This window comes from Podarcis tiliguerta, assembly GCF_965153285.1.
Source record: "Podarcis tiliguerta genome assembly, chromosome: 12".
NCBI lineage: Eukaryota > Metazoa > Chordata > Lepidosauria > Squamata > Lacertidae > Podarcis > Podarcis tiliguerta.
Genome location: NC_139545.1, coordinates 56,515,517 through 56,542,921, shown reverse-complemented (window position 1 = coordinate 56,542,921; position 27,405 = coordinate 56,515,517). Strand labels below are relative to the sequence as shown.

Below are 27,405 nucleotides of genomic sequence, written 5' to 3'. Positions count from 1 at the left end.
CAGATCCCATCAGCACCAGCTGGCATGGTGGTATGATGCTCAGGCACATGGGAGTTGTTGTCCAAAATATCTGGAGGGCGGCAGGTTGTTGAAGGTCCGGACACTGAGGTCCAGCGCTGAGGGCCTTCTGGCAGTTCCCTCACTGCGAGAAGCCAAGTTACAGAGAACCAGGCAGAGGGCCTTCTCGGTGTTGGCACCCGCCCCGTGGAACACCCTCCCACTAGATGTCAAAAGAGAAAAGCAACTACCAGACTTTTAGAAGACATCTGAAGGCAGCACTGTTTAGGGAAGCTTTTAATGTTTAACAGACCACTGTATTTTGATACTTTGTTGGGGAAACCCAGCCAGATGGGCGGGGTATAAATAATAATAATAATAATAATAATTATTATTATTATTATTATTATGTACCAACATGGCTCCCTACATTTTCTTTTTAAATACAGTGGTACAGTCCTAGGTTCTGTGGTTTAACCCACAGCGCCACCCGCGTCCCTCTCTAAGGTGCTAATGGAAGGAATTTTTTTATTTTGTTTCTAAGATGCAGAAAGTGTAGGAATGTACAGATGGTGATAGTTACGTTATTACCAGTGGCCACGTAGCATGCTAAACGTCCATGGTGCTGATTCAATCCAGAAGTCAAAGCGCTGCACTTCTTGAACGGTTCCAAAGTGAAAACAATTGCATTGCAGCAAAAGGTTCAGTACTGTCGCTTTGTGGGCATAATAGATTTTAATCGGTCTGCATGTGCTAATTGGCTTGCAAGTTGATTTCAGGATGCATGTGCTGCCAGCTGCTGCGGTTTTGCTAATGTCCGCTGTTAATAATGCAAAATTAACAAAATCAATATTGCAAAATTAGCAATAATGCTGAGTTTCCTTCCGATCTCACTATTTACAGTTTTACACACACACACACACACACACACACACACACACCTGTGATATGGTCAAGCAAGTGTATTGATTAGCAAAGGACTGCAGCGTCAAGAAGAGATTAGTTACACAGACAAAAGCTCAAAGTTATCCCAGAATTTAAAGTAGAGATCTGCCAAGGAAAATCCAGCACCTTTGACCTTTTTGTTGTTGTTGTTTAGTCGTTTAGTCGTGTCTGCCTCTTCGTGACCCCCTGGACCAGAGCACGCCAGGCACTCCTGTTTTCCACTACCTCCCGCAGTTTGGTCAAACTCATGCTGGTAGCTTCGAGAACACTGTCCCACCATCTTGTCCTCTGTCGTCCCCTTCTCCTTGTGCCCTCCATCTTTCCCAACATCAGGGTCTTTTCCAAGGAGTCTTCTCTTCTCAGGAGGTGGCCAAAGTCTTGGAGCCTCAGCTTCAGGATCTGTCCTTCCAGTGAGCACTCAGGGCTGATTTCCTTCAGAATGGATAGGTTTGATCTTCTTGCAGTCCATGGGACTTTCAAGAGTCTCCTCCAGCACCAGAATTCAAAAGCATCCATTCTTCGGCAATCAGCCTTCTTTATGGTCCAGCTCTCGCTTCCATACATCACTTCCATACGGTGTCACTATCTGCAGTGACCTTTGGCCTTTAGCCACACATTTCTTCAAGGCTGAAGTCAGTGAGGTGTCAAAGACTCTTGGCTACTGAAAATATGGAGCGTGGATTTCCTCAGTGGCCCCAGCGTAGGGGAGGTGGAAAATGGCATCTTGCAAACATCCTGCAGGCCTTAGACAAATCTGATACCATCTTCCTCCCAGGATGAGAAGCTGAATAATAAGGACAATCAAAGCTTTTGCTTGGAAGAAAACAGGAAGATGGATGTAGCAATTGCAATCCTTTTTGTACCTGTTTTGTCCCTTGGAATGAAAATATGACCTCTTTTTTTCTTTCTTTCTCCTCTCATCCATTTTGCAGACAATCAGGGCTTGTGATTCACAGAACTGCTGTGTTCTTTGCAAAACCTGCCACTCTGAATACTGTGTGCATGCCCTCCAACATTTCTCCAATGAAAACAGGGACATTAATAATGATAAGCAGAGGAAGTCCCACAAACAAACAAAAATAAAATCTGTGGGACGGACACATTGTTTTGTCAGGATGCTACCAGGCTGCGGCTGCTTCTAGGTGGAATTCTGTCTGATTCAGGTTTCCGCAATTACAATTGATTGGCGGTTCTTGAGCAACAAACCCATTTCCCCAAAAGATCGGGCTTTCTGTAAGAAGGGAAGGGATGGAATAATGTACTGGGAGGTGTCACCCTTCCTTCGACACAATGTCAATCCCACAGACCAACGGAGATGAATGTCCACTAAACAGCCAAGGCCACAAAGACTCGGTGCAAACGGCCCAGGACCCTCATACCTACGGGACGGCCTCTCCTGGTATGTCCCATGGAGGACCTTATGGTCTTCAAATAAAAACATCTTGGAGATCCCAGGCCACAGGGAGGTTAGGCTGGCCTCAACCAGAGCCAGGGCCTTTTCGGCTGTGGCCCCGATCTGGTGGAACGCTCTGTCCCAAGAGACTAGGGCCCTGTGGGACTTGACATCTTTCCGCAGGGCCTGCAAGACAGAGCTGTTCCACCAGGCCTTTGGCCAAGGCACAGCCTGACCCCCTCCTTCGGTAACCCTCACAGAACTCTAGCCCAATGGTTGCCATTAATTTGATTCTGAATTGATTTTAAAATGAATTGATTTTAGAATGTTGTGTTAGTTTTATTGTTGCTAGCCGCTGTGAGCCCAGCTTTGGCTGGGGACGGAGGGATATGAATAAAATTTTATTTTATTATTATTATTATTATTGTTGTTGTTGTTGTTGTTGTTGTTTAGTCGTTTAGTCGTGTCCGACTCTTCGTGACCCCATGGACCAGAGCACGCCAGGCACTTCTGTCTTCCACTGCCTCCTGCAGTTTAGTCAAACTCATGCTGGTAGCTTCGAGAACACTGTCCAACCATCTCGTCCTCCATCGTCCCCTTCTCCTTGCGCCCTCCAACTTTCCCAACATCAGGGTCTTTTCCACAGAGTCTTCTCTTCTCATGAGGTGGTCAAAGTCTTGGAGCCTCAGCTTCAGGATCTGTCCTTCCAGTGAGCACTCAGGGCTGATTTCCTTCAGAATGGAGAGGTTTGATCTTCTTGCAGTCCGTGGGACTCTCAAGAGTCTCCTCCAGCACCATAATTCAAAAGCATCCATTCTTTGGCGATCAGCCTTCTTTATGGCCCAGCTCTCACTTCCATACATCACTACTGGGAAAACCAGAGCTTTTACTATACGGACCTTTGTTGGCAAGGTGATGTCTCTACTTTTTAAGATGCTGTCTAGGTTTGTCATTGCTTTCCTTCCAAGAAGCAGGCGTCTCTTAATTTTGTGACTGCAGTCACCATCTGCAGTGATCATGGAGCCCAAGAAAGTAAAATCTCTCATTGCCTCCATTTCTTCCCCTTCTATTTGCCAGGAGGTGATGGGACCAGTGGATTATTATTATTATTATTAAGCAAATCAGGAAAGAGAGTCAATAAGCAGATTGTCTGGAAATACCCCCAGTGACGTCGCTGAAAAAACACCCACAAATAAATAAGACCACCCCAGAGGTTGCCCACAATGGGTGTTGTTCTCGAAGTTTCCTCTTGACTGCCTAACCCTACAGAGCTCGTTCTCTGCCATTCAGTCTAAAAATGGCGCTCCCATTAAGGAGAGGAACAGGAGTACACAGAGAGGAATTACGTCTGAAAGAGGAATGGGAGTACGTTTCCTACCTAATCCTTTTCCTCCAGCAAATAGAGTAAAAAAATGTTCGTTGGTGAATGGGACTCTGTTGGCCATCGTATAACAAAGGTCAAATTCCCGCAAATAGATGTAATCTGACCCCTTCTGCTAACCCTCCATGCGCTTATAAGAACTATTCCCCCTCCTTTTTCTATTTTATTCAACCAGAAACGTTGCTTTTTTAAAAAACCCACCAGAATTGTATGTTTCTTCTTTAAAGCCAAGGACACGGTATTTTGCGAAATCTGAAAAACAGCCAAATTATTCTGGATTGTATCCAAGTACAGTGGTACCTCGGGTTAAGTACTTAATTCGTTCCGGAGGTCCGTACTTAACCTGAAACTGTACTTAACCTGAAGCACCACTTTAGCTAATGGGGCCTCCTGCTGCTGCCGCACCACCGGAGTACAATTTCTGTTCTCATCCTGAAGCAAACTTCTTAACCTGAAGCACTATTTCTGGGTTAGCGGAGTCTGTAACCTGAAGCGTATGTAACCTGAAGCATATGTAACCTGAGGTACCACTGTATAGACCTGCTCAGATTACTCTCCACTGAAAGTAATTTACATGTCTTCACAATTCATTTAATGGGTCTACTTGGGAGTAGCTGGAGTTCTGGTTAATCCAGCTGGAGTTCTGGTTCTGGATTCTCTTTGGGGCAGAAGGAGGATACGCCCAGACCGGGGGTCTGCAACCCGTGGCTCCGGAGCCGCATGTGGCTCTTTTACACCTTTGCCGCGGCTCCGGGGCGGATACTAGCGAGGGGAGGAGGCGCATTGTGTGCCCCGACACTCCCCACTGTGGCAGGCGCTGTACTGGCTGTGACGTCGCATGGGGGCGGTGCGTGCGTTAGTCACACACAGTCCCGACGTCACCTTCCCGCCCGCCCGCCCGCTACATTGTAAGGGGCATGTATGCTGGTCACTGCATTGAAAGGGGGCATGTACGCTGGTCACTGTTTTGAAGGGGAGTGAAGAACACACACACACACAAAGGTAACTTGTTAATTTAACGTTTATTTCTATGAGGAGGAGTAATTCTGAGGGGTCAAACAAAGAAATAATAAAAAAGTGACAAAAAAGTTATTTTTATAATAATGAGTTTTGCAGCTCCCAGGTTTTTTTCTTCGGAAACGGGTCCAAGTGGCTCTTTTTGTCTTAAAGGTTGCAGACCCCTGGCCCAGACAATGCTTTATATTGCATTTTCATTCCCATAGACCCGACAGTAATATTATAGTACACTTTGGCTGAGAGAGGGGTTTCCCCCCCAAGTCGCAGCTGAGTAGAGATTCAAACTTTTTGGATTTCACTGGTCAGCACCTCGGATTTGGGCCTGGGAAATCAGGGTTCAAGTCCCCACTTGGCTGCAAAACTCACTAGGTGACCTTGGGCCAGTCACGGCCTAAACCAGCCTCTCAGAGTTATTGTTGAGATTAAACGAGGAACAGGAGAAGAACCATGTACACCACCTTGAGCTCCTTGGAGGAAAAAGTGAGATGTAAATGCAATAAATAAGAATCATAGAATCATAGAGTTGGAAGAGACCACAAGGGCCATCGAGTCCAACCCCCTGCCAAGCAGGAAACACCATCAGAGCACTCCTGACATATGGTTGTCAAGCCTCTGCTTAAAGACCTCCAAAGAAGGAGACTCCACCACACTCCTTGGCAGCAAATTCCACTGTCGAACAGCTCTTATATAACAGATAAACTTCCAGCAGTCCCTCCCAGCCAGCATGGCTGGTCTGTTCTTGGAAGATGACACAGGTTGTTGTTGTTGTTGTTTGGTCGTTGTGTCCAACTCTTCGTGACCCCCTGGACCAGAGCACGCCAGGCACTCCTGTCTTCCACTGCCTCTCGCAGTTTGGTCAAACTCATGCTGGTAGCTTTGAGAACACTATCCAACCATCTCGTCCTCTGTCGTCCCCTTCTCCTTGTGCCCTCCATCTTTCCCAACATCAGGGTCTTTTTCAGGGAGTCTTCTCTTCTCATGAGGTGGCCAAAGTCTTGGAGCCTCAGCTTCAGGATCTGTCCTTCCAGTGAGCATTCAGGCCTGATTTCCTTCAGAATGGATTGGTTTGATCTTCTTGCAGTCCATGGGATTCTCAAGAGTCTCCTCCAGCACCAGAATTCGAAAGCCTCCATTCTTCAGCGATCAGCCTGGGTCCAGCTCTCACTTCCATACATCACCGCTGGGAAAACCATAGCTTTAACTATATGGACCTTTGTCGGCAAGGTGATGTCTCTGCTTTTAAGGTAGTGTCTCTTTTAAGATGGTGGTCAATATTTTTTTTTTAAATGTGTGTATTTAAAGATCAAAACCTGTTTCCTGATTAACTGGGGACACTTTTGTTGTTGTTTAATACACTGCTTCTTAAACATTGCAATCTTATGCATGTCAGCTCAGAACATATAAATTCTATCTGAGTTTAGTCAGACTTACTGCCAGTTAAGCTTGTGCAGGAGGGCCGCCTTGGCGAATGAATCTGATTAATGCACTAAATCTTGCAGCGGCTCTAGCCTGCATGCCGGCAGAGGCGCAAGCTGCTTTCTTGATCTGTCACTCACATGTCGAACAGGAGCAACGTAAGAGAGGATCTGCAATGCTTTTCTCGTGAATTTAGCACCCTCTGGTGGGAACATGGGCATGTTAGGGAAAGAGAAATGATGCTCTTCAGTGGAAAACACCAGGTGACCAGCACAATTCAAAGGGTTGTGTTATGTACAGTGGTGCCTCGCAAGACGAAAAGAATCCGTTCCGCGAGTCTCTTCATCTTGCGGTTTTTTTCGTCTTGCGAAGCAAGCCCATTAGCGGCTTAGCGGATTAGCACTATTAGCGGCTTAGCGGGCTTAGTGGATCAGCTGATAAGCGGCTTAGCGGATCAGCTGTTAAGCGGCTTAGCAGCTTGGAAAAAAGGGGGGGGAGGAAAAAAACCCCGCAGGAACTTGCAAGACATTTTCGTCTTGCGAAGCAAGCCCATAGGAAATTCGTTTTGCGAAGCACCTCCAAAACGGAAAACCCTTTCGTCTAGTGGGTTTTCCGTCTTGCGAGGCATTTGTCTTGCGGGGCACCACCACTGTACTGAGTTGAATAGGATCCAAAATGGTCCGAGACCAGGGAGAAGAGTCGATGGAAGAAGATTGGAAAAAATATAAAGTATATTTACAGAAATACTGCAAAATTAAGGAATGTTAGAAGAATGCTGGAATGAGGTTATATGGTTTTAGCAGAAATGTTATAAAGAATTAAGCAAAAACTGATTGTTAATGGGCTAAAGTGGAAAATTTAAAGTTAGACTGTGTTAAGATAAATTATAGAACAAAAAAATTGAGAAAGAGGGAAAGGATTTGCTGAATTAGCTAATTTGAACTAGAATACAAAATAGGGAGGTGTGAGGAAGTCGAGGAAATAAGTAAATGAAAGATAAAGATATGGAAATTGGACGTGTTTTTAAATGTTTTTGTTTTTTCTTGTTGTATTGATGTATTGTTTTTTTCTCTATTCTTGATGTATTGTTTGTTAACTTTTTATTGCTTTATTTTCTTATATTATTTTTTCTGTAACTATAAAACTTCTATTAAATACTATTTTTTTTAAAAAATGAAGCAGTCTGATTGGTCCCAGACAATAGGATCCAAAGTGCAGCAGTCTGATTGGTCCCAGAACAATAGGATTCAGAATGCAGCAGTCTGATTGGTCCTAGAACAATGCAGCAGTATGATTGGTCTGCAGGAGCCACCCAATCCAGCTCCAGATGGAAGTGAATCCACAACCTGATTGGCCTACAGGAAAATTCCAGAATTAGCCAATCACATGCAGCCCATTGTGTAAATAATGTATATAAAGCAGATACTTTGAGGGGACTTTCATTCCTCCTCACCACTATGAGCTGAATAAAGAGCATGAAATCCACTCTCGACTCTGAGTATATTTCTGGTTGGTTCTGACCTACAGAGCCTTATGCAGCGCAGCATGCCAACATGTCAACATCAGGACACCAGAAGAGCCTGCTCAAGGCCGTGCATGCTGGTGTCTCGATGGGCCAGTGGGGCATATGCGGCCATGGAGAGCGATTTCTATCTGCGTTATTGTGTTGGGCACAAGGGGAAGTTTGGCCACGAGTTCAAGTTCTGCACTGACAGGAAACTGAGATATGCAAACAACAGCAATTAAAAAAAATGATGTCATGATCAGAAAAGAAGCCTGCGTACACAAATGTGTGATAGAAGAGCTAAAGAGGATAATCGATGACAGTGAAATCACGAAAGACGACGATGCCTTATGGCCGCATCCTGGCAGAGTTGGCCGGCAGGAGCTTGAAATTGTACAGTGGTACCTCTGGTTAACTACTTAATTCGTTCCGGAGGTCCATTCTTAACCTGAAACTGTTTTTAACCTGAAGCACCACTTTAGCTAATGGGGCCTCCTGCTGCCGCCGGAGCCCGATTTCTGTTCTCATCCTGAGGTAAAGTTCTTAACCTGAAGCACTATTTCTGGGTTAGCGGAGTTTCAGGTTGAGAACGGACCTCCGGAACGAATTAGGTACTTAACCCGAGGTACCACTGTACGGACCGTTGTTGGCAAGGTGATGTCTCTGCTTTTTAAGATGCTGTCTAGGTTTGTCATTGCTTTTCTCCCAAGAATTTGTCTAATACTCACCCTAATACTTTGTCGCTACTCACCCTAGTAATAGGGTTGTCAAATTTGCAGATGACACAACCGTGATTGGGCTCATCTCTGAAAGGGAGGGTGAAATGGATGATAGAGATGAGGTGGAGCGGCTGACAGAGTGGTGCAGAGCTAACAATTTGCTCATAAATACAAGGAAGACAAAGGAACTTGTGGACTTCAGGAGACAGAAGAGCAATGTCCAGCCACTTTTGATTGATGGGGTCTGTGTGGAGAGGGTAACAACGTTCAGATTTTTGGGCATTGAATTACAAGAGGATCTGTCCTGGAGTGTCAACACAAGGGGGCTTGTGAAGAAGGCGCAGCAGAGACTGTATTTTTTGAGAATACTAAGGAAAAACCATCTTCCGCAGAAACTGCTGCTTGCCTTCTATCACTGTGCCATTGAGAGCGTGCTCACTTATGGCTTATGTGTGTGGTACGGAAGCTGTACTACCCAGGACAGGATGGGGTTGCGCAGGGTTGTGAAGGCAGCAGAGAGCATTGTTGGCTGCCCACTCTCCACCTTAGAGCAGATTTATGCCACAAGGTGCCATAGGAAGGCACTGGACACAGTAAAAGATCCATCGCATCCTGGTCACTGTCTCTTCGAGCTCTTGCCGTCGGGACGGAGATACAGGACAATGAAGACAAGAACGAGCCGTCTCAAGAACAGCTTCTTCTCCAGAGCGATCTCGGCCCTGAATGGGAAGCCCGGACTTTGAAAGTCATCTAATCTCCCTTGCTGTATTATACTGTATTGTTTAATTAGTGTTTTTATGGAGCAGTCAAGTAATTTCGTTGTCCCCGAAGGGGGCAATGACAATAAAGATATTATTATTATTATTATTATTATTATTATTATTTTAAAGCCATCCAGGTTGGTCGCCATCACTGTCCCCAGTGGGAGTGAGCCACGCACATTTTTTGTGTTTATTTTAAACGGGCTACACAGTAGGAAATAATTTTTTCTCGAGGACATATTACAAGCACAATTATTGTTCTCAAGTTGATATGCTTCATAATTTTCTCTCCCCCCCTTTTTTTTTTGCTGTTTAGCATCAGTTTAACAGTTCTCCCCCTCCCTATACTTATCTTAGTAATATATGTTTGCAATATACACAATGCAGTTAATATTTGAGTGATGCAAATTAAATTACTTCTCCTGATTTAAAAGGGTTCTGTAAAGGACTCCATTAAATCTGAGCTCAGTGCTTCCTGGAAAACTCATTCTAATGAAGGATTATTAGCCGCGATAGGCTGTCAACACCCGGCTTCAGTCTCTCTCCTTATTATATTTACATTCTAGTAATAACTCATTGGCAACAGGCCTTTTCTTCGGCAGCTGATGATTTAACAGCTGAGTTAAAAGGCTTCCTTGTGAATCAGCAGGGCAGATGCAAGAACGCAGATCTATTTTCAGCTGGGAACTGTTGCTTCGATTCAGCGCCCTGAGGCCAAAACCAGTTTAATGAGCGTGATTTTCGAGTTACGCCCGGGTTACAATTTCCCTTGTGATCTAGTCTGGCTCAGCTGCTTTAGCCCGTTCTGCAGGCACAAGAGTCTTTGCCTTGTGGACATTTGTGGCATAGATTGTGATGCTGGGGACCACAGGAGGCGAGAGGTGCTATTGGGCTTGGGTCCAGATTGCAGGTTTGCCATAATGGCCATCTGGCTGGCCCCTGTGACAGCAGGATGCTGGATGGGCCAGGGGCCTCATCCAGCAACCTAACGTTCTTGTGTTCGTTCATGGTCCTTTGGGGGACAACTCTTTAGGTGGCCACAACCTCAGTTGTGAAGCACACATTGAGGATTTCTCCTCTTTCCCCCTCCCTTGCGTCCTGAGTTCGAGTGTCTTCAAAGCCCATGACACCTTGGGTAAAGGCTGTTCTCCAACTGGAGTGCTCGCAGGCCAGTGTTTCCCAGTTGTCGGTGTTTATACTACATTTTTGGAAATTTGCCTTGAGACAGTCTTTAAACCTCTTTTGTTGACCACCAGCGTTACACTTTCCATTTTGAAGTTGGGACTAGAGTACAGTGGTACCTCGGGTTAAGTACTTAATTCGTTCCGGAGGTCCGTTCTTAACCTGAAACTGCTCTTAACCTGAAACACCACTTTAGCTAATGGGGCCTCCTGCTGCCGCCGGAGCACAATTTCTGTTCTCCTCCTGAAACAAAGTTCTTAACCCGAGGTACTATTTCTGGGTTAGTGGAGTCTGTAACCTGAAGCATATGTAACCTGAAATGTGTGTAACCCGAGGTACCACTGTAGTTGCTTTGGAAGACGATCATCAGGCATCTGCATAACATGACCAGTCCAACGAAGTTGATGTTGAAGAATTAATGCTTCAACACTGGTGATCTTTGCTTCTTCCAGTACACTGACATTAGTTCACCTTCGCCTGTCTTCCCAAGCAGGCACCAATCTAAAGGTAAAGGTAAAGGTACCCCTGCCCGTACAGGCCAGTCTTGACAGACTCTAGGGTTGTGCGCTCATCTCACTCTAGAGGCCGGGAGCCAGCGCTGTCCGAAGACACTTCTGGGTCACGTGGCCAGCGTGACAAGCTGCATCTGGCGAGCCAGCGCAGCACACAGAACGCAGTTTACCTTCCCGCTAGTAAGCGGTCCCTATTTATCTACTTGCACCCGGGAGTGCTTTCGAACTGCTAGGTTGGCAGGCGCTGGGACCGAGCGACGGGAGCGCACCCCACCGCGGGGATTCGAACTGCCGACCTTTCGATCAGCAAGTCCTAGGTGCTGAGGCTTTTACCCACAGCGCCACCCGCGTCCCAGCACCAATCTAGATGGCTTTAAAAGAGGATTAGACAGATTGATGGAGGAGATAGCTATCAATAGCTACTAGCCTGGATGGCTACTAGCAGTCATGCTTCAGAATACTAGCCCCAGGAGCAGAGAGGGCTCTGGTGCTCACATGCTGCTTACAGGTTTCCCCATTTGGGCATTTCGATGTCCACTGTGAGACCAGCTGGACTAGAGGGGTCATTGGCTTAATCCAGCAAGCTGTTCTTACAAGAAAAGGATGCCTTGAACTCACTTTGCACCATCATTTTTATCACTACTCTTTTTATCAGGATTGGTTTGAGAAGATATTGAATTATTTGGGTAGGTTTGATTGAACAATTTGGGGCAATTGAAATATTAAAAGTTAAGTAAACCTTGTGGAGGGAGGAGTGTTAAGGTATATGGAAGTGTACACATGGTTGATCTGAATATGTTATTATTGAATATGTATATTATATACCCAATGTATCAGCCACCTGGGGGGGTTTCACTTTTTGTGTTTTGGTGGTTGGTAAAAAAATAAAATATTTTTAAAAATTAAAAATCATTTTTATCACTACTCTTTAAAAACCAGAGCAGCTGACTAGGCATGTCTGTGGTTACCAATTGTCTTTTTTATTTTTACTTTTAAAATACTTTTTTTAAAAAAAGATACATTTTTACAAAAAAAATGGTGCTTAGTCCTGAGCTAATGTGTCAGTAGCAAAAGACCGAAACTTATTCCTATATTCGTAATAGTGCAAGGATTAAAGTCAGTGTTTAAAATCCAAAATGCTTCTAGAACCATTTCTAAACCATTTAATATTTTAAAAAATCTCTAAGTGGTATACAGAAATACAAAATAAAAACGTGTTGCCAATATTCTATGATTCTATATAAAGGTAAAGGTACCCCTGCCCGTACGGGCCAGTCTTGCCAGACTCTAGGGTTGTGCGCTCATCTCACTCTATAGGCCCGGAGCCAGCGCTGTCCGCAGACACTTCCGGGTCACGTGGCCAGCGTGACATCGCTGCTCTGGCGAGCCAGCGCAGCACACGGAACGCCGTTTACCTTCCCGCTAGTCAGCGGTCCCTATTTATCTACTTGCACCCGGGAGTGCTTTCGAACTGCTAGGTTGGCAGGCGCTGGGACCGAACGACGGGAGCGCACTCCGCCGCGGGGATTCGAACCGCCGACCTGACGATCGGCAAGTCCTAGGCGCTGAGGTTTTACCCACAGCGCCACCCGCGTCCCTATGATTCTATAGAACTGGAGATTAAACACCATAAAACAGTATGATAAAAACAGGAATTCGGTCATAATGGGCCAATCTTACGAGTCAAGGAAGGCCTGCGCAATAAGAAAATGCTGCTATTTGTAGCATGACAGACAATGCTACTGATAAGATACACATTCAAAGTATTTCCTCTCTTTTATCAGAGTTGGCAAACTTTTTTGCTCTAACACATGGGTAGGCAATCTAAGGCCCAGGATGCAGCCCATTCGCCTCCTAAATCCAGCCCGCAGACGGTTCGGGAATCAGCATGTTTTTACATGAGTAGATTGTGTCCTTTTATTTAAAATGCATCTCTGGGTTATTTGTGGGGCATAGGAATTCGTTCATATATTTTTTTCAAAATATAGTCCAGCCCACCATATGGTCATAGAATCATGGAGTTGGAAGAGACCACAAGGGCCATCGACTCCAACCCCCTGCCAAGCAGGAAACACCATCAGAGCACTCCTGACATATGGTTGTCAAGCCTCTGCTTAAAGACCTCCAAAGAAGGAGACTCCACCACACTCCTTGGCAGCAAATTCCACTGTCAAACAGCTCTTACTGTCAGGAAGTTCTTCCTAATGTTTAGGTGGAATCTTCTTTCTTGTAGTTTGGATCCATTGCTCCGTGTCCGCTTCTCTGGAGCAGCAGAAAACAACCTTTTTCCCTCCTCTAGGTGACATCCTTTTATATATTTGAACATGGCTATCATATCACCCCTTAACCTCCTCTTCTCCAGGCTAAACATGCCCAGCTCCCTTAGCCGTTCCTCATAAGGCATCATTTCCAGGCCTTTGACCATTTTGGTCTGATGGATGGTCTGATGGATGGTGGACCGGCCCACGGCTGAAAAAGGTTGCTGACCCCTGCTCTAACATATCAGGAATGTGGAAGGAGTTGTAAAGCCCAGAATGTCAGTTTCCTGTGATAGAGGGGGAAAGAGGAGAAATCTTCAACGTGTGCTTCACAATGTGTGCTTTGCACTTGGCCATGGGGCCGTCCTGGAGGTGGCAAGGGAGAAACGTGCTAAGAGGAAGGCACGCTTGGCAAATCCACACCGTGATCAACTCTCGCCCGGAAACCAATGTCCCCACTGTGGAAGGACGTGTGGATCCAGAATTGGCCTCCACAGTCACTTACAGACTCATTGTCAAAACCGTGTTCATGGAAGACGATCCTACTTGGCTATGAGCGATTGCCAAAGAAGCAGCAGAAGAAGTTGGCGGCCATCACTGCTTCCTGTGGCAATGAGTTCCACAGTTTAACTATGAGCTGCATGAATGAGGACAAACCTTTATCTGTCCTGAATCTTTTAGCTCCTCTCAAACATGCAGCTTCTCAAACTCCAGACATCTTAATGTCTCTTTTAATTGCTACAAATTCTAGTGGGCTTGCTTCATTGCGTATTTTAAATATGTGTGTTTCCAACGTTTTGAAGAAATTGTTTTATTGTGTATCGTTTTATTACGCATAGGCTTTATAACTGTTTTCGTGCTTGTAATCTGCCTCAAAGCCAGTTTGGCGTGTAAACAGTACATTACTGTAATTTGTTAATTATCATAATAACAATGCTTTGGACGACAACTCCCATAAGCCGCAAGCCAACAGATGTTCTGGCCTGCAGCTTCCACGAGCCGCGGTTGGGAACTGCAGTTGGGAACACATCTGGAGGGCAACTAGGGGGGACAAAGGCATCTCTTGCAAACTTTTTTGCTTTAACAGCTGCACAAGTCGCGAGCGTAGTGTGTGTAATAGCAACTCTGAGCTCTAGATGGCGAGGTGACTTTGCACTCGACTGATACTAACTCCAGTGAAAAATCGCATTTAAAGGAAGTTCGTGTTGACGGCTCAAGTTCTTTTGCCTGGCAAGTACGTCTCTAATACAACAACAACAACAACAACAACAACAACAACATCCTTCCTCTCAAAGTACAGGGCAGAGTGCAACACGCAAAACCACAATAATAACCAAAAGCAATCATTTGCAAGGACTAAACTGGGACCAGGGGTGTCAACTTGAATTAAATATGGGGGGGGGGGTAGGGAAGCCCCTCCTAACATAATTGATCACATGATGTGACACACACTCTCTCTCTGAATGGCAATGCCCATCAACTTCAGGAGCCCCCCAGATGCCTCAAATATTTTATTGGGAGGGGCACAAGGACCTCGGGCCCCCAAGAGTTGGCTCCTATGGCAAGGGCCCCAGGTAGTCCAGGGTTGTGATTCCTGCACGTTGAGGGGTTGGACTAGATGACCCGCAGGGGTCCCTTTCCAGCTCCCCTGTGGCGCTGTTGTTGTTTAGTCATTTAGTCGTGTCCGACTCTTTGTGACCCCCTGGGCCAGAGCACACCAGACACTCCTGTCTTCCGCTGCCTCCCACAGTTTGGTCAAACTCATGCTGGTAGCTTCGAGAACACTGTCCAACCATCTCGTCTTCTGTCGTCCCCTTCTCCTTGTGCCCTCCATCTTTCCCAACATCAGGGTCTTTTCCAGGGAGTCTTCTCTTCTCATGAGGTGGCCAAAGTATTGGAGCCTCAGCTTCAGGATCTGTCCTTCCAGTGAGCACTCAGGGCTGATTTCCTTCAGAATGGAGAGGTTTGATCTTCTTGCAGTCCATGGGACTCTCAAGAGTCTCCTCCAGCACCAGAATTCAAAAGCATCCATTCTTTGGCGATCAGCCTTCTTTATGGTCCAGCTCTCACTTCCATACATCACTACTGGGAAAACCGTAGCTTTAACTATACAGACCTTTGTTGGCAAGGTGATGTCTCTGCTTTTTAAGATGCTGTCTAGGTTTGTCATTGCTTTTCTCCCAAGAAGCAGGCGTCTTTTAATTTCGTGGTTGCTGTCACCATCTGCAGTGATCATGGAGCCCAAGAAAGTAAAATCTCTCACTGCCTCCATTTCTTCCTCTTCTATTTGCCAGGAGGTGATGGGACCAGTGGCCATGATCTTCGTTTTTTTGATGTTGAGCTTCAGACCATATTTTGCACTCTCCTTTCTCACCCTCATTAAAAGGTTCTTTAATTCCTCCTCACTTTCTGCCATCAAGGTTGTGTCATCTGCATATCTGAGGTTGTTGATATTTCTTCCGGCAATCTTAATTCTAGCTAGGGATTCATCCAGCCCAGCCTTTCGCATGATGAATTCTGCATATAAGTTAAATAAGCAGGGAGACAATATACAGCCTTGCCGTACTCCTTTCCCAATTTTGAACCAATCAGTTGTTCCATATCCAGTTCTAACTGTAGCTTCTTGTCCCACATAGAGATTTCTCAGGAGACCGATGAGGTGATCAGGCACTCCCATTTCTTTAAGAACTTGCCATAGTTTGCTGTGATCGACACAGTCAAAGGCTTTTGCATAGTCAATGAAGCAGAAGTAGATGTCTTTCTGGAACTCTCTAGCTTTCTCCATAATCCAGCGCATGTTTGCAATTTGGTCTCTGGTTCCTCTGCCTCTTCTAAATCCAGCTTGCACTTCTGGGTGTTCTCGGTCCACATACTGCTTGAGCCTTCCTTGTAGAATTTTAAGCATAACCTTGCTAGCGTGTGAAATGAGTGCAATTGTGTGGTAGTTGGAGCATTCTTTAGCACTGCCCTTCTTTGGGATTGGGATGAAGACTGATCTTCTCCAATCCTCTGGCCACTGCTGAGCTTTCCAAATTTGCTGGCATATTGAGTGCAGCACCTTTAAATAGTTCAGCTGGAATATCGTCACTTCCACTGGCCTTGTTATTTGCAATGCTTTCTAAGGCCCATTTGACTTCACTCTCCAGGATGTCTGGCTCAAGGTCAGCAACCACACTGCCTGGGGTGTACGAGCCATCCATATCTTTCTGGTATAATTCCTCTGTGTATTCTTGCCACCTCTTCTTGATGTCTTCTGCTTCTGTTAGGTCCTTACCACTTTTGTCCTTTATTATGGTAATCTTTGTACGAAATGCACTTCTGGGAGTTCTCGGTCCACATACTGCTTAAGCCTGCCTTGTAGAATTTGAAGCATAACCTTGCTAGCGTGTGAAAGGAGTGCAATTGTGCGGTAGTTGGAGCGTTCTTTGGCACTGCCCTTCTGCTAGAAAGGTAAAGGTACCCGTGCCCATACGGGCCAGTCTTGATAGACTCTAGGGTTGTGCGCCCATCTCACTCAAGAGGCCGGGGGCCAGCGCTGTCCGGAGACACTTCCGGGTCACGTGGCCAGCATGACAAGCTGCATCTGGCGAGCCAGAGCCGCACACGGAAACGCCGTTTACCTTCCCGCTGGTAAGCGGTCCCTGTTTATCTTCTTGCACCCGGGGGTGCTTTCGAATTGCTAGGTTGGCAGGCGCTGGGACCGAACAGCTGGAGCGCACCCCGCCGCGGGGATTCGAACCGCCGACCTTTCGATAGGCAAGCCCTAGGCGCTGAGGCTTTTACCCACAGCGCCACCCGCGTCCCTTCTGTTAGCAGCGTGGAAAAGGTGAGGGTCGCGCTGTGGCCCCGCCCCTTTCCCCTCTGGCCCCGCCCACCGCGGCAGGTAGGGCCGAAAAAGGGCCCCTCTCTCTCTCTCCAAGCGGCCGCCTCGCAAGGGCAGCCGCGACGGGCGCGTTTCCTTCCCGCTCCGCCGTCCACGCGAGGCGGACGCCGTCGCCGCCCTGCCCAAACCGGGGCTCTCTCCCCTCACTCCCATCCGCCCCACCACCGCCGCTCTCCCCTCCCTCAAGCGCCCCTTCTTCCCCAGCCCGGAGCCCGACGGCTGCCGGCGTTCCTGCGGCCGGGGCGCGCGGTGGGCGGCTGAGGCGAACGGATGTGGCTGCTTGCCCGGAGGTGGGCAGCCGAAAAGGCGGGCGAGGAGGGGAAGGAAGCTCCTCGCTCGCCGCCTCCCCTCCCTCAAGCGCCCCTTCTTCCCCAGCCGGAGCCCGACGGCGTTCCCACGGCCGGGGAAAGGGCGCGCGGAGTTTCGGCTGAGGCGAACGGAGGTGGCCGGTTGCCCGGAGGTGGGACGCCCGAAGGGGAAGGAAGCTCCTCCGCTCGCCGCCTCCTCTCCCTCCCTTTAAAGGACAACTTTGCGAGCGAACCGCTGGGCGCCCTGGTCCCGGGGAGGCGCGAGGAGCCGCGGCGAAGGCGGAGGAACAGGCGGCCGGGGGTGGGTCGCTTCCTCCGCCTCCTCCTCGGAGTTTGGTGCTTCGTATCCGGCAAGGAAAGAGCCCGGAACTGGTAGCAGCCCCTGAGGAGACCGCCGCCGCCGCCCTCGAAGTTCGCCTTTTCCCTCAGGCGGCGCCATGCGGCGGCTCCGGCGGGGCCCGTGTCCGGGCCGGGGCTGCGCGGTGGCGCTGGCGCTGCTGGCCGCCGTGGCCTTCTTCGCCGTGGCGCTGTCGCTGGCCAGCCTGCAGGCGCCCCCGGCCGGGGAGAGGCGCTCTCCTCGCGGGGAGAGGCGCTTCTCCGACGGGGCGGAGCGGCCCGAAGACCTGGCCCGCCCCGTCTACGAGAAGGCGCCGCCGGACCCTTCGGCCCCCGGGGAGTGGGGCAAGCCGGCCCACCTGCAGCTGAGCCCGGAGGAGAAGAAGGAGGAGGAGGCGCTGGTGGAGCAGTACGCCATCAACGTCTACCTCAGCCAGAAGATCTCGCTCCACCGCCACATCCAGGACGGGCGCATGGCCGAGTGCAAAGCCAAGGCCTACCGCTACCGCCAGCTGCCCACCACCTCCGTGGTCATCGCCTTCTACAACGAGGCCTGGTCCACCCTGCTGCGCACCGTCCACAGCGTCCTGGAGACCTCCCCGGCCGTCCTGCTGAAGGAGATCATCTTGGTGGACGACCTGAGCGACAAGGCCTACCTCAAGGGTCAACTGGAGAAGTACGTCAGCGGCCTGGAGAGGGTGCGCCTGATCCGCACCAACAAGCGCGAAGGGCTGGTCCGGGCGCGCCTGATCGGGGCCACCTTCGCCACCGGCGACGTCCTCACCTTCCTCGACTGCCACTGCGAGTGCGTCCCCGGCTGGCTGGAGCCGCTGCTGGAGAGGATCGCCCAAAACATGAGCACCGTCGTCTGCCCCGTCATCGACACCATCGACTGGAACACCTTCGAGTTCTACATGCAGTCGGCTGAGCCCATGATCGGGGGCTTCGACTGGCGCTTGACCTTCCAGTGGCACTCCGTCCCGGACTACGAGCGCCAGAGGCGCAAGTCCAAAATCGATCCCATCAGGTCGCCCACCATGGCCGGGGGCCTGTTTGCCGTCAGCAAAAAGTACTTTGAATACCTGGGCACTTACGACATGGGGATGGACGTCTGGGGAGGAGAGAACCTGGAGCTGTCTTTTCGGGTGTGGCAATGCGGGGGCATCTTGGAGATCCATCCCTGTTCGCACGTGGGGCATGTGTTCCCCAAGCGCGCTCCGTACGCCAGGCCCAACTTCCTCCAGAACACGGCACGGGCAGCGGAAGTGTGGATGGATGGGTATAAAGAGCACTTCTACAACAGGAATCCCCCGGCACGGAAGGAGAACTACGGAGACATCTCAGAAAGGAAGCTCTTGAGGCAGCACCTGAAGTGCCAGAACTTCAACTGGTACCTGAAAAACATATTTCCGAACTTGCACGTGCCAGAGGACCGTCCCGGTTGGCACGGCGCCATCCGCAGCGTGGGCATCTCTTCCGAGTGCCTCGACTACAATTCTCCCGAGCACAACCCGACGGGCGCCCACGTCAACCTCTTCGGATGCCACGGACAAGGAGGGAACCAGTTCTTTGAGTACACGTCGAATAAGGAGATCCGCTTCAACTCCGTGACAGAGCTCTGCGCCGAAGTTCCAGACCAGAAGGATTTTGTAGGCATGAGGAACTGCCCGAAAGACGGCTCCGCTATCCCAGAAAACATCGTGTGGCATTTTAGAGAAGACGGGACCATTTATCACCCTCATTCGGCAAAATGCCTTAGCGCTTACCGCACTGCCGAGGGCCGGGCGGACGTGCAGATGAGGACATGCAACGCAGAAGATAAAAACCAGTTGTGGAAGTTCGAAAAATAGAAATTGGTCTCGGAGTCTCTGTCCAAGACTACTTCCAGCTGACTTAGTGTGTATTCCCACTAAGTCTCACTTAGCGTGTCTTCCCATTAACTGTTCATGCCAGATTCAGGTAGCTTCTAAAAGGATTTTTAACAGGTTTGGGAATGGCAGTGAATGACTGTGAAGAAGGAGGGTGTTGGGGACTTGCTATCTGAAGTGCCTTTTATTCTAAACTCCCATTGGCGGGGGCAGTGGCGTAGTGTGGGGGGTGCAGGGGGGGCCGGCCGCAACATCGGGGGGGGGGCGCTCGCACTCGCAGCTCTCTGCCCCTACCTGGCTCACTCACTCTCTCTCACTGCAGTGCTGGCTGTGCGAATCCGATCCGAGCCACCGGTCACCGCCCACTGTGGAGGGGAGGGTGCCAGGCGTGCGGTGCGGTGCGGAGAGAGAGAGCGAGGGACTATCTGGGGGAGGGACAGTGCAGCGGGGGGGGGGGGCGCAAATTACTTGCCTTGCCCCGGGTTAGGGGGCGCAAATTACTTGCCTTGCCCCGGGTGCTGACAACCCACGCTACGCCACTGGGCGGGAGCTGATGGGAGTCATTGTCCAATATCTGGACAGGTGGATCCTAAGGTGTTCACTTAAAAGGGAACAACTATAATTTTTGTGTGTGTGATTGTAATACTTGGGGAACAAGGTGGCCTTGGTTAGAACTGCAGATTACTGAACGTTTATGTTACGTGTTACTGTACGGGGGGTGGGGGGTGGGACTGAAATCAATACAAACGCAGCCACAGTACAGATAATAACATTAATACGAGTTACACCAGGGAAAGGGAAACTGTGGTTCTCCAGGTGTTGGATAGATCAAAGCTCCCATCAACCCTTGCCATGTTTAGCATGTTTAGCCTGGAGAAGAGGAGGTTAAGGGGTGATATGATAGCCATGTTCAAATATATAAAAGGATGTCACCTAGAGGAGGGAGAAAGGTTGTTTTCTGCTGCTCCAGAGAAGTGGACACGGAGCAATGGATCCAAACTACAAGAAAGAAGATTCCACCTAAACATTAGGAAGAACTTCCTGACAGTAAGAGCTGTTCGACAGTGGAATTTGCTGCCAAGGAGTGTGGTGGAGTCTCCTTCTTTGGAGTTCTTTAAGCAGAGGCTTGACAACCATATGTCAGGAGTGCTCTGGTGGTGTTTCCTGCTTGGCAGGGGGTTGGACTCGATGGGCCTTGCGGTCTCTTCCAACTCTATGATTCTATGTTGACAGGGGTTGTTGGGAGTTTTGGTCCAGCGACTACAGGACGGCCACATGTTCCCTCATGTCTGAGTTAACTATATGCATAATTCGTGGCTAATGGGGTGGTTTGGCCAAGAAGTGGGAGAAACATCACCCTTAGGGTGCTGCCTGAGTCTCGTTGTGTGTGTTGGGAGAAAATATTGCTTAGCTTTTAGGGCAGCTTACCAACTCCCATCAGTGCGCTGGCTGGGGTTGATGGGAGTTGTAGACAACCTGGAAGGCGCCAGGTTAATCCCCCCCCCCGACCTCTTGTGCTCCATTCTAAATAATAGTTGTGGGGCCCCCAAGGCACTGTGTCCTAAATTCACCTCCGAGGTTAGAGAAGGCTGCAGAGTAGTAACAGGCCTGAGTTCATGTCTCTGGTTCTTAATGCACCTCAGATATATACAGTGGTGCCTCGCAAGACAAAAAGAATCCGTTCCGTGAGTCTCTTCGTCTATTTTTCCGTCTTGCGAAGCAAGCCCATTAGCGGATTAGCGCTATTAGCGGCTATTAAAGGTTTAAGGGATTAGCGGATTAGCTGCTAAAAGGCTATTAGCAGATTAGTGCCTTAGAAAAAGGGAGTGGGGAGCGTAAAAAAACCCCAGGAATCGCAAGACATTTTCGTCTTGCGAAGCAAGCCCATAGAGAAATTTGTCCTGCGAAGCACCTCCAAAATGGAAAACCCTTTCGTCTAGCGGGTTTTCCGTCTTGCGAGGCATTCGTCTTGCGGGGCACCACTGTATAGGTTTTGCTTTTCATTATTGAGAGCAGAGCGAGGAATAAATACAATCTGCATTGTGCAAGTGGTGAAAGCAATCATTTGTTAACTTAGGGAGGAGGTAATCAAGTTGTAGCTGAGGTTAACAGTACAGTGGTACCCCAGGTTACATACGCTTCAGGTTACACACTCAGCTAACCCAGAAATGGTGCTTCAGGTTAAGAACTTTGCTTCAGGATGAGAACAGAAATCGTGCTCCGGCAGCGCAGCAGCAGCAGCAGGAGGCCCCATTAGCTAAAGTGGTACTTCAGGTTAAGAACAGTTTCAGGTTAAGAACGGACCTCTGGAGCGAATTAAGTGCTTAACCCTAGGTACCACTGTATTAGTGGCAAATAAGAGTCATTGTTATTGATGACGCTGAAAAATGTCAAAAGGATGGGAAACCCGACTTGTTTCTTGTATCGGAAACACCTGCGTCAATATCTAGAGTAGGCGTGGGGATATTTGGCCCTCTGGATGTGGCTGGACTACAACTCCCATCAGCCTTCGCAAGCACAGCCAATGGCCACGGATGATGGGTTTTGTAGTTCACTGACACCTGGTGGGCCAATGGTTCCTCGCACCTGATTTAAAGGCTCTTCATCAGTGTTTCCCAAACTTGAGTCTACAGTTGTTGTTAAACCATAACTCCCATCATCCGTAGCTAGGAGGACCAGCAGTGACAGATGATGGGAACTGTATTCCAGAAACAGCTGGAGCCCCATGTTTGGGAAATACTGCTCTATATCAAGATTTGCAATTCCTGATAGTAGCTATTTATGATCTCTGCCTTATCACTGTTAACATAATCAGTTATATGTAGTGCTGATGGGTCAGAGAATAAGAGAAACTGCTTTTTGGATCGTTCTTAACGCACTTCAGATGGAATTCAGATTTCCCCGAGGGCTATATCTTTAGGTGAAGGTATAAGGTGTTGTCACACTTCCTCAAACGTGGCATAGCCAATATTAACTAATTGCTGCGTTCCCAGGCTGTACCTTGAACTCAGAGGCTGTGCCCCTGTGGCTACGAAGTGACAGGAAGTTGGCAAGATATGCAGAACAAATCGGTGTGATACTTGCCTTTTAAGTCTCTGCCTTGGTTAAACCAACGATGCAGAATTGTAGCTAGTCTGGCAGAGGTTCAGGGAGTAAACTGCATCTTTGATTGTCATAAGCAAACTGTTGACAGGATGTAGATCAGGCTTTGCTAACCTGGTGCTTTCCAGATGTTCTGGCCAAGGACAGCTATCAGCCCCAGCCAGCAAGGCTGACATAGGCGAATTCTTCTTAAAGAAGACTGTTACCTTCTGAAGGTAATGGTTCTGGGATCTCTATAACTTGCCTCTTGGCAGGAAAAGTGACAAAGCTTTAGCTATCTCTGTATTTTAACTAAGCTGTAATTGGGCATGACCCATAGCACTAAGCTATCTTGAAACTATAGCAGAATTAACTCCCAACAGAGCCTCGAGTTATCAAGGCCAGCAGTCCTAAACATCATGGTTGACAACCTGCCAGTGAAGCTGTTAGCCTCTCTCTCTGTGCCTCTTGTATGTAGAGAACCTTGTTTCTGTTTCAGAACTAGTCATGTGGCCACCTTAGTTAGCCATTCCAGCTTTCGGTCTTAAAAACTGAGACTGGGCACATCTAATCCTTATTCTTGATGTGGCAACCTTGAATTGTGGGACTGAGGAAATGATCACCACCACACAGAGTTGAAGGTGACGGAGGAGAAACTCAATTCTCCTGTGTTTTGCTCATTTTGCACCAGTTATTGCTCCTCTTACAGGTCACTGCAGGGTTTTAGAAAACCTGATAAACTTGTTTGAACAGCAGTGAAGGCTGGACAGGATATTAATGGGTGTGAACAGTGCCTCTAATGCAACCATCGTTTAACTCTTTTGTCAACTGCCTTCATTTTTAGAGATGATGGCATTTGTGGTGGTCAAGGGAGAAGAGCCGCCGTGCCTAAAAACTTCCCTGCTCTTCTTCCAGAGCTACTATTCCTCCCCTCTTTCTACTTCTCATCGCCAATGCCTCTTGTGATTTCATTGCTGGGACAATTCAGGGTTTGCCAAGAATTGCGGGTTATTTTGCAAGCTCCAGGCCATGGTATCGGGACAGAACGACGCGGGTGGCGCTGTGGGTTAAACCACAGAGCTTAGGACTTGCCGATCAGAAGGTCGGCGGTTCGAATCCCCGCGACGGGGTGAGCTCCCGTTGCTCGGTCCCTGCTCCTGCCAACCTAGCAATTCGAAAGCATGCCAAAGTGCAAGTAGATAAATAGGTACCGCTCCAGTGGGAAGGTAAACGGCGTTTCGGTGCGCTGTTCTGGTTCGCCAGAAGCGGCTTAGTCATGCTGGCCACGTGACCCGGAAGCTCTCTGCGGACAAACGCCGGCTCCCTTGGCCAGTAAAGCGAGATGAGCGCCGCAACCCCAGAGTCAGTCACGACTGGACCTAATGGCCCTTTACCTTATTATGTGCAAAGAATACGGATTTCCGAGGTGCTGGAGATGTTTGTTCACATTCCCTGCCACCCCTTCATGGTACTTGAAGGGGGACAGAAGCCAATCTAGGGAGGGAGAGAATATATATTGAAAGCACTATGATACCACTTTCAACAGTCCTGGCTACCCCCAAAGCATCCTGGGATCTGTAGTTTGGTACAGGTGCTGGGCGTTGTTAGAGGAGACCCTGCAAAATTCCCCGAGTTCTCTGGAAAGAAGGATTGATTGTTAAGCCCCTTTGAGAACCGTATCTGTGTGAGGGAATGGAATCGGCCGGCCTAACAACACTCAGCGCCCTTAACTACATTTCCCAGGATTCCCAGGGGGAAGTCTCAAGACTGCTGCTAACGCAGGGTGCGGATGTGCCCTGACGCTTTAGTGCCAGGAAGACCTATGACCTTGAAGCACAGGTGCAGGGAAAACAGCACACCGGAGCGAACAAATCTATGTCCATTCTGTGGCCAATAAGAAATGAACTCATCTTCTCAGGACAACCAGAGGTGCTGAGCTTGCTGGCCAGAATAGCTGCTACGCCACATGGAAACAAGTGTCTTAGGTCGGGTTCGGATGATCAGTTTTCACCTGTGGTGTGGTGGTGAATGTTGCAGTTTCTACAGAGCGATATCTCTGTGGAAGAGATTGTGTTGCGAATCTGTGGAATGTGAAACTGTATTGAATTTCTGGCATGCCAGAATGTATGACATGGCCCCAGATGTTTTCTACTGCAGCTCCGCTGGTTGGTGAAAAGGGACTTTAGTGTTAGTGCAAAATCACTAAAAGTGACCGTACTAGTGCAAAATCACTGATCTGAAACCACCCTTACGGCTTCAGAATGATGGCTGTTAAACCAGAACTAAGTTACGGGAAATTTATTGTAGGTAAGATTCCACTGTGCACCTAATATGCCAAGGTATTCCTTTGACACTTTAGTATTGTGATGATTTAGCACCGTTAAATTCTATGGTGGGACTGAGGTGTAGAGTGTCTTAACCACAAGTGACCTTGTAAAGCTTTTTCTAAAAAAATGTTTCCCCCCTTTTCTATGCACACCGAAGCTGGATTTACACTGAGCTCTGTGCAAAGCACTATTTCACTATGAGCTTGTGTGAGCTATGCAATTATATCCACCTATATGTGCCTTATTTCTTTTTTGAAGGTTCAGGAAAAAAAACTTGTATTTTCTTACGGAGGACTGTTTTAATGCCTAATATGAAGGTGTGCCAATCTACAATTCTCTTGGGACGGCAATCCTGAACCCATTTGCTAGAGATTAAGAGGTCGTCTTTAACTTTGTGGGACTTATATCAGGGTAAACATTTACAGGATTGCACTGTTAATAACTAGCACGAAGGGAAAAAGCAAAACTGAATTAGTATTCCATCGCTGTATGAAAAGTACAGAGGAAAGAATATAATAATTGTGTGTCTGTGTGTAAGTTAAGATATATAAATATTTTTATACTAAGAATTTGCATTGGCAATCTTAGCTGTAGCATTGTCACTAAGTTCTGTTCAGAAAGGTAATACTGTTTACAGGCTTCTGAAATATTTGATATCTGGAAAATGAAGGTATGCATTTTAATTATGCTTCAGTTCTTGAATGAATTATGAAATTGTTTGGGGGAATTTTACTGTGAGGATTTTAAACTACTGATTTATGGTGTCTGTTTTTAGGGAAACAAATAACTTCACAATGCGTAGATGTGATTGAAAGCTCCTTGAAAAGGCGGAAATAAACAGTTTTCAATTTAAATCTCGAATTGGCCTCTCTGTACTAATGGAACTTACTCCATTTACATCAGTCTTTGCACACTTGTATTTAGGGGCCTTAGTATCAGAAATGTAATTTACAGTTGCACAATTATTATAGCTAGGAAGTGGAAAGGGCAAGTTGAATATAAAATGGAAGAATAGTATAAAGAGGTGTGGGATATGGCTGTATTCATGATAAATTAACACGTGCTATTAAGGTAAGACAGAGAATATGCAGGAGAAATGATTTTGAGGAGATATGGAGTGTATTTGCAGAATTTGTACTGTTAAAACGGAAAGGGGTCAAACGATCGCAAAAGGTGTCAAAATTTTGGGAGGTTGGATAGCGACAATGGAATGGTGTGAGGGTGGGGTGCACATTTTTATTTTTATTTATTTATTTATTATTACTTCATTAATTGAAAAATAAAAGGAGAAATGTAATTTCTGCCCTGATCTGGCCACAGTGATCCATGCGTTCTGCAAACAGCTCTTGTTTATTCACAGACCCAGAACAGAACTGAAGGGTTCAGCCAGCCTGCTTATATAGAGCTCCAGTACAACGCAACTGTAACCACTTTCCTTAACTATCCAATCACTGAACGTCACTTTCAATCCCTTATTTGCATATGTGGACCTTAGTGAAAACTATCTACAGTATCCCCCTGCTGGTTTAGGGTGAGAACTTCAGTACATAACACCGCCTTCCTTTTTCTCCTCTACCACTGCCTTCTGTTCACATCAGGGCTTCCTGGCTGCCTGCAATTGCCTCAGGCAGCAGAGGAGGAGGTGGCAGCTATGGTGGGTCAGGAACCAAAGGAGGAAGAAGAGGAGCCTCCCCCCCCAAATTTTATATTTTGCTTCAAGCTGCAAAATGTCTTGGAGAGCGGAATCACTACTCTTAGTTGCTGGAATGCTCTGTCTCATGAGACCAGGGCCCTGCGGGATCTGATTTCTTTCCGCAGGTCCTGTAAGACAGAGCTGTTCCGCCTGGCCTTTGGCTTGGAGCCAGTTTGATTCCCTCCCGCTCTTTCTTTTTCCCTTTCTCTTCCTGTGATGAGGCTGCATTTTAATGTTCCACTGTTGTATTTTAATCTTGTTTTTAAGTTGTATTTATTCAACATGTTTTTATTATTGCTTGTTAGCTGCCCTGAGCCCGGCCTTAGCTGGGGAGGGTGGGCTATAACTAAAATTGTTGTTGTTGTTGTTGTTGTTGTTGTTGTTATTATTATTATTAATTGCTGATGCATGAGATTTCAGAACACATCAAGCCTCTGCAAAGATTCAGACTTCCGGGTCAAAATTGGGTGGAGTGAATTTCCTTTTGTTGTTTAGTTGTTTAGTCATGTCCGCCTCTTCGTGACCCCCTGGACCAGAGCACACCAGGCACTCCTGTCTTCTACTGCTTCCCGCAGTTTAGTCAAACTCATGCTGGTAGCTTCGAGAACACCGTCCCACCATCTTGTCCTCTGTCGTCCCCTTCTCCTTGTGCCCTCCATCTTTCCCAACATCAGGGTCTTTTCCAGGGAGTCTTCTCATGAGGTGGCCAAAGTATTGGAGCCTCAGCTTCCGGATCTGTCCTTCCAGTGAGCATTCAGGCCTGATTTCCTTCAGAATGGAGAGGTTTGATCTTCTTGCAGTCCATGGGACTCTCAAGAGTCTCC

The 27,405-nt window shown here is 47.8% G+C and overlaps 1 protein-coding gene and 1 long non-coding RNA gene across 2 annotated transcripts in view; one reads left to right on the top strand and one right to left on the bottom strand.

Moving 5' to 3' along the window:
• Nucleotides 1-27,405, bottom strand: part of LOC310661168 — a 213,560-nt gene that overhangs the window by 165,138 nt on the left and 21,017 nt on the right. The gene's annotated exons all lie outside the window — the stretch shown is intronic.
• LOC310660924 (polypeptide N-acetylgalactosaminyltransferase 4-like) lies at nucleotides 17,581-20,331 on the top strand. The gene is made up of 2 exons (XM_083406495.1): nucleotides 17,581-19,700; nucleotides 20,041-20,331. Exon 1 carries the CDS (start codon nucleotides 17,714-17,716, stop codon nucleotides 19,460-19,462), a length of 1,749 nt encoding a protein of 582 aa, XP_083262621.1. The 5' UTR covers nucleotides 17,581-17,713; the 3' UTR covers nucleotides 19,463-19,700; nucleotides 20,041-20,331.